This window comes from Penaeus vannamei, chromosome 43 (genome assembly GCF_042767895.1).
Source record: "Penaeus vannamei isolate JL-2024 chromosome 43, ASM4276789v1, whole genome shotgun sequence".
In the NCBI taxonomy this organism is placed as follows: domain Eukaryota; kingdom Metazoa; phylum Arthropoda; class Malacostraca; order Decapoda; family Penaeidae; genus Penaeus; species Penaeus vannamei.
In genome coordinates, this window is record NC_091591.1 from 1255454 (window position 1) to 1265453 (window position 10000).

Genomic DNA, 10000 nt, shown 5'->3' on the forward strand with positions numbered 1-10000 from the left:
TGAGGATGAACAAACACTCAGTATCTGGTTTGCTCACACCAACTCAATGCCTCATGGCTCTGCAAACATTCTGAAATGCCTAAATTCCAGTGCACTTATTTTACTGCCATATATGTGCCAGCAAAATCCAGGTATGTGGTTTTGAAACACATATACATGATATATGAAGGACTTAATGCTATTCTTCTTTTTAGCTTTTGGCCTTAATTTCCACAAAAGAATCAAGTCTCTGTAGTGCAGTCTGCATGATAGAAAGGCCTATAAACTATAACTTGACCAAGATAATCATGACAAAAGATGTATGTCCACAACAGAATGCCAATCTCAGGATGACCTGACATACGTGCTTTTCAGAGGCAGTTTGTTGAATGAAAGCAAGTACCTCCACAAACACTGCATACAATATGTTATTTCATAAAAGTAACTTTGTCATTATTAAGAGATATTTTAAAATTACTGTAATGTATTGTAGTACCATTCTTACAATTACATATGTAGTTGGCATGATCTTTATTACCCATGTAATATTAATATTATAAGCAATATTGAGATTAGGAATTGTCACTATTAGCAATTTTAGCATTAACAGCACCATTATTGTTATAAGTAAGATTATCATTAACACAGACATTACAATAACACATCACATAACCTTTTTGAATACAGAAAAAATGCACAAATTGAAAATCTAAAAATCTAAATATGCAACATATACAGAGAGAGCCCTATCTTTACACCCCCTTCTCCCCCCATAAAAGCAAGCAAACCAACACATGCAAATTACCTTCAGTTTTGAAAGGGGATTGATTTCCAACAGCCTCACTACAAACGTGTGGTTGATGCCGTGGGACCGAACCAGAAGGTACAGCTCCTGGAGGGCTTTAGCCGGCTGTATGAGGAAGCAGGCAATATCACAGGCTCCTGGACTCATGATTAGCTCGTCGTGGCCAAGTCGTATACTCAAAACCTGGATGAAAAATGGATGATGAGATGATGAATATAACAAAAGATACATAAAAAAAAAAAAAAATAGAAAGAGACAAATATCAAATAAAATTATTACAAAAAGAGGTAAATATTAAATAAAATGAATGAAGATAAATATTTACTATAACAAATTAATGAAGAAGCGAAGATCATGCAAAATTAAAAAAGAAAGATAAATATCATATAAAATAAATAAGGATATGTTATGCAACATTACATGATTCAAAAATACAGAAAAACTGTGTTCATGAAGATGATGCCAAAAATGACAGAAAACTTTTATCCTTAATTTAAAAACTAGTAATCGATAAACCAAAGTCTTGATAGGAAAAAAATAATGACAAAAAAGGATATGCAAGTCTCAAGACAAAAAGGTGCAACAAAATGAGAAAGAAGAATAATTATGACAGAAGAAAGAGAAAAATAGAATAAGAAAATAAAAAAGAGAGAAAGAGAGGACAAAGCAACACTGCAGAAATTCTCATGACAGTACAAGTATAAATCTTCATAACAACTGCATTGTCTAATGACAGCAAATCTTTACAAAGGGAATATAATCATAAATCAATGTAACCTCCTCCCTTCTCCCCTTCCTCCTTTACCTCTTTCCCTTCTTCCTCTTCCCCTTCCCCTTCCTCCTCTTTGCCTTCCCCTTCCCCTTCCTCCTCTTCTCCTTCTCCCTCCCTCCCTCCTCCCAGATTACTAAAGGAAAGAGTTAAGTGCAAAAGGCAATAGGATGAAATGGATTATATCTGTGGCTGGAGAAGGAATAGGAACATTGTTTATGGAAAACTGAAAAAAGATTACCAATGGGTAATATGGGTAAAGATGGGTGTTGGAGAAGTAACAAGAGTAGAATCTGGGGAATGAGATAAGGGGGTTGGGGATGGTGGTGATGTATCAGGAAAAATGCTAAGATGGAAGGGATTCGGAAAAGGACACTGTTGTGAGAGAAGGGATGTCTTCAAGAATTTCTGGAGGTGAATTGGGTGGGGAGGTTCTCTTGTGAGGAGGAGAAGAGGAAAGAGATGTTTGAGGAACAGAGGAAGAAGAGGATGTAGGAGAGGATGTGGTAGGTGAAAATGAAGTGGAATGTTTAGATTGTCTGGTGTGATATAGGTAAAGTGAGAAGGAGGGGTAGGGATTGGAGAAGTGGTAGAGATTGTGGAGTATCTGAATTTAGACTGGAAAAGGAATCTGAACTGGGGGAGAAGGGGAATAGAGGTAAGATGGTTTAGGGTAGAGGGAAGAGATACTGAGGGGATGTTGAGACATCTTGAGATGATAAGAGAGGAGCAGAGGGAAGGACAGTTTTGGAATAAGGAGAGAGAGAAAAAAAACTTGTCACTGTGCTTCTTGTCTGGCCTCACATAGAGTGATGCTGAGTTTGAATCAGAGGATACTCCACCAAAATAAATTTCATGGGGGAAGTAATGTCTACATAAGCTACACTTGGCAATATTGGTGTAAGACTTACACTGGCCTCTGAAAGGAATAGTGTAGCACTGTACTGCCACTGCATCATAATCAACAAGGCAGGCTAGAAGATCGTTTTCACAGTCTGACCAGTTCTTGTTATAGACAGGTCAGTCAGTCGGGGAAAGGAAAATAGTTCTGGAAAAATTAACAAGAGAGGAGTGCAGTTCAGCAGGAATAAGTTTGTCAGTAAGGTATTATCCTATTACCAGAGCAAGTGGCTGTGGGAGGAATCACAAAGAATTGATTCCATTTGACTGGGCTAAAAAGAGTAATCAAGTTTGCAAAGTTGGAAGCAGTAGAAGGACAGTAGATGGGGTGGTGTGGGGTACGGCAGTACTACAGGGAGGAGGACAATAAGGATGAATAATAAAAAATGGGAAGAGGGTAAGACAATGAAGAAGATCGTGTAGTAGGAGGATTGGAGAATGTTGAGAGAAAGGATACAGCATCACACTGGCGGGACGCCCGGCAATGTTTATTCTTTCGGGTGTCTCATGTGGAACACCCGTCGTTAGTGGGTTAAGCATGGCTCTCACACCTTGGGGAGTGGACAAAAGAGGAGGATGAAGAAGAGAAGGAAAATGAAAGGGGGAGGAAAAAGACCAAGTAAAATTAATTGAGGTTAAGGCTGAGGCACAAGGTTGGGGTAATCTCCTACCTTGGGCATCAGTCTCCATCTCCTAAGCCCTCCCTTGACAACAATGAGCAAAGGATTAGGGGGGAATGGAAAAACAAGATAAAGAAAAAGATGAGGGACAAGGTAGGACATATTCAAAGCACATCTTTCTTTACCTCTAGCTTGCTCATTGCATTCTTATTTGAATGTAGTGAGGTGTCCATAACAGCTGCATTGGCATGGAGAAACAGTTTCTTGAGGTTGATGCAGTTTTCTGCAATTGTCTGGATGTGGCGAGCATGGAGTCTATTGCAGAAGATGGCTAAGGAGGCTAGTCTGTGACCATGGTCAACTAGGTAACTTAACGTCGAGAGGCTGATAGGGTGATGAACTCCAGTGTAAAACCTAAGCTCAAGATGTTTCAGTTTCTCTAATCTGCCCATTCCTCCCACATCTTCATCACATTTTTCATTTTAAAGGTTTTCGGGAAACCTACAAAAAGTAAACCCAAATCCCCATCACACCTCTGCACCCTCGACAGCGGGTAACGTTTTTAAAGCGAGGCGGCTGGTAGCTCCCCTTTTCCACAAAATTTTCTGGCGGGATTGAGCATCTGCAATGATGTTCCGAGCTCCTTGTACCCTACAATCTGCAGGTTTGGAAAAAAGTGGATCAACATCGCCACATCCTCTGGCTCGATGCTGCAGTCTTGGATGAAGAGCTTCTCAAGCTTGGCACAACCAATCCGCGTGTCAGAAGGGTAGAGGTACAGCAGACCTTCCCCTGTGACACGGTTGTTGTGGTTGAGGTCAAGGAGCTGCAGGTTGGGGCAAGAGCAGCCCACAACTTGCAGGATTTCCGTGGAACAGGAGGGGAAAGTGATCTTGTTTCTGTTTGTGGATAGGTTGAGGTGTGTGAGGTGTGACAAGGAGGGCAGTAACTTTATCAGTGTGTTCTCTACCATGTCCAGTGCTTCTAACTCGACGCTCCCCACATAACTAAGATCTGACAGGCGTAGCTCTAATAACCTGTAAAAGAGAGAGAGTATTTATTTTGAGAATTACAAAGTCAATATGAAGTTGTATAGGTTTCACGTTTGTGCTTTTTCAATCCAATTATCTTATGACAAAGGAGCATACAAGTGTGTATATCAGTCTTTAGGATACATGTATATCTCCTCCACAATGACATTAACCCACTGGATCTGGTTGCTTTATAATCATGGTGCCAAAAATACAAACAGTAGCCAATGTCCCAGGTGTGCGGTCCGTAGGCCAGGCACACACAAAACCCATAAGCGGTGACAAGAGTCAGTGTCTTCTCTTTGCAAAAATATTTTGTGTGCCTTTTTTTGCCTTTTAGCCATTTTCCAATGTCTATATTTGTCTTTTGATATGCCTTATCCATATGGTAATAGCTTATTTTCCTTGCAAAGATTCCATATCATATATTTAGAAGATGACTTAGTGAAAGAAAAAAAGTATGGAAAATTTGGTTATGTCATATATCTCATTTTTTTGCAATGTTCAATTTTCCATAACACAACCTACACCACCAGTCACAGCACCGCAGCATGGAAATGGTGTACTCCCTGGAGCCTGGATGTGCCAAATCACACTCTAAGAGTTTTATGCAATCGTTGGGAGTCTTCCTCAACCCAGACGGGACTGTGATATCATCCAGATCCCCTTGGATCCGGACGACGAGACCGTCATGTCAAAAAAAAAAATGAAGGCGGAATATTGGTGACATGGACATCACATCAATAGCAGAGGGGCGGAAGATGCCGCATCCTCGTAAAAAAGAAAAAAGAAAAAAGAAAAGAAAAAAAAAAAAAAAAAAAAAAGAGAGAGAGAGAGAGAGAGAGAGAGACAGAGAGAGAGAGAGGGAGAGAGGGGGAGAGAGAGAGAGGAGAGGAGAGAGAGAGAGAGAGAGAGAGAGAGAGAGAGAGAGAGAGAGAGAGAGAGAGAGAGAGAGAGGAGAGAGGGGGAGAGGGAGAGGGAGAGAGGGAAAGGGAGAGAGGGGGAGAGAGGGGGAGAGAGGGAGAGAGGGGGAGAGGGAGGGAGAGAAGGAGAGAGAGAGAGAGAGAGAGAGAGAGAGAGAGAGAGAGAGAGAGAGAGAGAGAGAGAGAGAGAGAGAGAGAGAGAGAAAGAGAGAGAAAAAGAGGGATGGATGACGCTGTTATCCTGTCATGGGACAGTCCGAGACCATTGTCATGCTGAAAGAGACAGATTTAAAAAAAGAGAGAGACTGAGGTCTTAGAAGAGAGGGAGAAAGTAGGGAGATGATTTTTCAAAAAGAGGGAGAGGACTAAGAAGAGAGGGAGAAAGTAGGGGGATGATTTTTCAAAAAGAGAAAGATGACTAAGAAGAGAGGGAGAAAAAAGGGAGATGATTTTTTTGAAGTATGAGACTTCATTCTAGCACTGCAGATGGATTTTTCTATGAGGGAGAGGACTTGGAAGTACTATTTTGCAATTTAACCCATTGGTCGCAGTATTATGCAATATGGCGCGTAATCCCCTAATTTTATTTATTTTCAACTCGGGTGGCGTATGGGACCGCACTTGAGTGAGTGCGCACGCAGTGGTGCTGCCTTCCCTCTTTCGCGCAAATATTTTGTTTACTTATATCTCAGAAAAAATAAGTATGCAAAAATCGACAAAAATTTGCAAAAACCCTTGCAAATACATGCAAACATGCAAACATATGTAAAAGGGTCAAAAAATGGCGGGCGTGGTTTTCCGCGAATGGCAACAACTCATTTCGGTAAACAGCCCATCGCACCGGCCCCCGGGGGGGTGGGCCTGGGGCCCCAGGCCCAAAAAAAAGCCGGCTTGGCGCCTAATTCCGGCCCCTCAGCTCCCATGCCGCGCGGGCCCCCCGCTGCTCGAAGGGGGTCAGCTGTCAATTCACGGTGCACTTGATGCCATCCGAGCCAGTGGGTTAAAAGAAGGGGGAAGGGAGGGGGGGGGAGGGGGGGGGGGAGGGAGGGAGGGAGGAGGGAGAGGAAGAGGAAGGGAGAGAGGGGGGACGGAGGGAGGGGGGGAGGGAGGGGGAGAGAGAGAGAGAGAGAGAGAGAGAGTGAGAGAGAGAGAGAGAGAGAGAGAGAGAGAGAGAGAGAGGAGAAGGGGAGCGGAGAAAGAGAGAGAGATGGAGGGAGAGAGAGTGAGGGAGAGAGAGGGAGGGAGGGAGGGAGGGAGGGAGGGAGGGAGGAGGAGGGAGGGAGGGGGAAGGAGGGAAGGAGAGAAAAAGAGAAGAAAAGAGGGGGGAAAAAGGAGGATAAGGGGGGTGGGAGGGAAGGGGGGGGGGGGGGGGGGAGGAGGAAGGGGGAGGGAAGGGGAAAGGGGGGAGGGGAAGGGGGGAGGGGAGGGGGGAAAAGGGAGGGGGAGGGGGTGAAGGGGGGGGGGAGGGGGATAAGGGGGGGGGGTGAAGGGAGGAGGGAGGGGATGAAGGGAGGAGGATAGGAAATGTGGGACTGAGGTAGAGGAAGGTGGGAGGGGGATTGGGGGAAGGTGGGAGGATGGGGAAGGGGAGGATGGGGGGAAAAGGGGGGTGGAATGGAGGGGGATTTGGAAGCCCAAAAGTTGTGAAAAAATAGGAATGCCTGAACTGAAAAATGGCGGGAATCAAAGACACGCAAAAATTTTATATCAAAGGTGGTGTTTAAGGTCACAGTGCAATCACTCTTTCAATTTTCGAAAGCGAGGCCCTCTCCCCTTCGCTGCTCCTCACGACGATGACCCAGAAAATCCTCGGCTTTCCATCTCGCTAAGTTCTCCCTATATTCATTTTGTCTTTTAGGGGATTTTTTTCTGAATATTGTTAAGTGTGATTGGAACACTCAGCGTCAGTATGCCAATACTCTGTTTCTTTTCAGGCAGCATTATCTGATAGTGATAGTGAGGAGGAGGTGCACTTGGCCACAGGTGCTGGTCGTCGTTCTTTATCTAGGGTGTCCTCGTTGGTAAACTGCACTGAGATATACATTGTCTGTATGGATACATATGTATGGTAAAGCTGCTTCTATATTTGTATTGTATGCATGTATACATATTTGTCTTGATTCTTTCAGGCATTGCCACTGTCCTCGTCCTCGTCAGATTCTTCTGATGACACTTTCGATGAGTTCACCCCTATGGAGCCTAGAAGCAAAGCCAGTGGCTCTGTTTCTGAGGAAGATTTAGTATCAGAGCTCGACACGAGTCTAGACTCAGATGAGCCACTGTCTGTTTTTGCTCAAAGATTATGGCAATTGAAAGCCCAGGGCACCAATAAGTTCAAGTGTTGAAAGCAGTATAATTCTACGTGGCAGAAAGATTTCGTGGGGTATCTTGGGGTCAATGTTTGGGGGCTTTTCTCGCCTGTGGAAATCTATCACTCTTCCAAAGATGACCCTTTTTAAAGGGGCCGGGGGGGAAACTGGTAAAGGGTTTTTTTTGTATTTTTATTTTTTTGCATACCTGCATACCTTTCTATATGTATATACAGTTTCCTTCATCTAAAGCAATGCTGTATAACTTTTCTTCTGTTTTCAGGTACAGCCTGCAAAATCTGCATATGAAGGCTTGGGTTGAGACTACAGCGGCAGAAGTCAATGCGCTGTTTGCATTGTTGCTTCTCATGTCGCTGCAGTAGAAACCGAAGCAGAAGGACTCCTGGGCACATGACCCCCCCGAAATTCAGCTCATATTTCCAATGATGAGGGACAGGTTCGAGAAACTGACCAGTAGTGGTTCATGTCTGGTGGAAGCTTTGGCCAGTGATTGACCTGTTGTCTTGCTTTTCTTTTTACACCCTCCCCAGAGGGTGTCGGTCAACGGGGTCTGGGGAAAGCCCCCGGGGCGGCGCAAGTATTTCACACCCCCAAAAGTCTGGCTTCAGGGTGAAAGTCTACAAGCTCATGGTCAATGAAGAAAAGATGTCTTGAGACCACCTGCCCCTTTTCGCATATGCCTGTGAGTTCATAGGTCACCTTGTGGGCAATTTCAAATATTTTCTTTTTTTTTTCCAGGCCGGCGAGGCATGTTAGACCTTTTCGGATATATATGGGGAGGGCAAGAGGAAAATTCTTTCATTTAAAGGCCGCATCAATTTGTTTGCCGATCTGTATAGAAAGGTATAGGTGCATACCAAGCTGGTACACCCCCCCGTGCCTTTTCCACTACCTGCAGGGTTGTGCCTTCAGTGGCCCCCAAAAACCCGTCACGATGCTGTTGATGGTCCACAATACGAGATGGTCAAATCTCAAACTGACATGGGCGACAGAGGGCGAATCGTGGGGGATCGACTACAATGTCGGGGTGAAGGGGGGTGGACAAGTGCCAGCTGGCTCAGTCTTTCCCAACCACTTGCAAGTCCAGCAAATGGACCGCCACAAAGGTCCTTTCAAAAGATGGTCACCGCATATGCCTAATGCCCGGTTTGGTCCGAAAGGAGCAAAAGGGGGGATCCCAAGGGGGTTTAAAGTATAAGGTTTTTGGGAAAGGTAAAAATTTGGGCAGGGGAAAAAAAGAATTTTCTATTCCTTTGCTTTTTTACAAAGAGGAAAAAGGGCTTTGGATCTTTTCATTCTGGGAAATGCAATGAATGATTTATCATTATTTTCATTACATAAATACCTTATTGCAGCATTATATGAGCTCAGTATTTTCCCAATATCTATCTGGTCAAATACGAAACAACAAATAGCAAGTTATAAGAAAAGAAAAATTGCTATAGCCCAATCCAAAGACACAGGGTTACATCTCACCATCTTCATAGAGGACCTCCCGGGTGAAGAGTATTTTAGAAGGCATGTTACGATTTTTGCAGAGGCTCTTGGTGCATGGTTTTTGGCAATCATGCGATGACACAGTTCAGAATGTCCTGCAGCAGAAGAGGTGGCACATCTTGGTAGCAATTTACGTGTACTGACATTCTGAAAAGGAAATTAAATTTTAAAAAAAGAAGAATGATTTTTAAAACCCATTTGGATTTATGTACTTCCATTGTGTTTTTGTGAACTTTGATACACACTGATGGCTCCACAAGGGTTTAGCCAACAAGAAGTCAATTAATAGTACTGATTTACATTCCTTCAATTTCGGGAAAGTATAGACTTTTCTAAGCATTAATAGTGACACATTTTTATTATCATCATCATAGACATTGTAAGATATAAAGTTATTGGAATACCCCTAATAAAAAAAAAAAATATTAAAAACAAATCTTGACAAAAAAACAAGGGGAAAGGGGAAACAGGTGAAATAGATATGACATCTGTGTCAACATATTAATAAACAAAAATTACAGTGGACACAGTATGTAGTCATGCCATCCTGTCATTGGGTTAAATAGATACATGCAATTATCAAAATTGTTAATTAATATTCCCTTTAAGAAAGGAATTTTTATTCTTTTAGTTGCAGTTTTAATGTGATGTCTATGGCAACATTGTTCTGACAGTACCATGATTTCAAAGAACTTTAAAAAGCAGTTGTCAGTAATATTTTAACATCAAAAGACACAGGCAGCAATGATAAATACCTTCAGTTATAGTCAATGTCAATTAGAAAATCTGTCATAGTTTCCCAAGGGTTTTCCCATGTTTTTTGGGAAAGTTTTTTTTTCATATTTTGCTGCTCTTACAGCAATTACACAATGGTTCATAATGTCAAAAACAATAATAACAATAATATCAATAACAGTCTATAAAAAAATTTTTCCCCCGAAAAAGGAATGGTGAAATTGTCTGAGGACAAGCAGGCATCCTTGTTGGCTGAGAATTTGCAGAGTGTCTCTGCACAAAAAAACGAAAGGCCTGGTAATGGGTTAACTTTTAAAATGCTTTCATGAAGAAGTTGGTACAGAAAAAAAAAAAGAAAAAAAAAAACAAAACAAAGAATAAAAGAAAGAAAGAAAGAAAGAAAGAAAGAAA

General features: G+C 42.6%; 2 protein-coding genes across 4 annotated transcripts in view; both read right to left on the minus strand.

Moving 5' to 3' along the window:
• LOC113810921 (uncharacterized) overlaps positions 1–10000 on the minus strand; it is a 65655-nt gene that overhangs the window by 19459 nt on the left and 36196 nt on the right. The gene's annotated exons all lie outside the window — the stretch shown is intronic.
• Positions 785–10000, minus strand: part of LOC113816186 (uncharacterized) — a gene marked incomplete at its 3' end in the record, with an annotated part of 21500 nt that continues 12284 nt past the window's right edge. The window contains 4 exon segments of the mRNA XM_070118794.1: positions 785–967; positions 3259–3590; positions 3593–4110; positions 8850–9001. Of these exon segments, the coding sequence (XP_069974895.1) occupies positions 785–967; positions 3259–3590; positions 3593–4110; positions 8850–9001 (1185 nt within the window).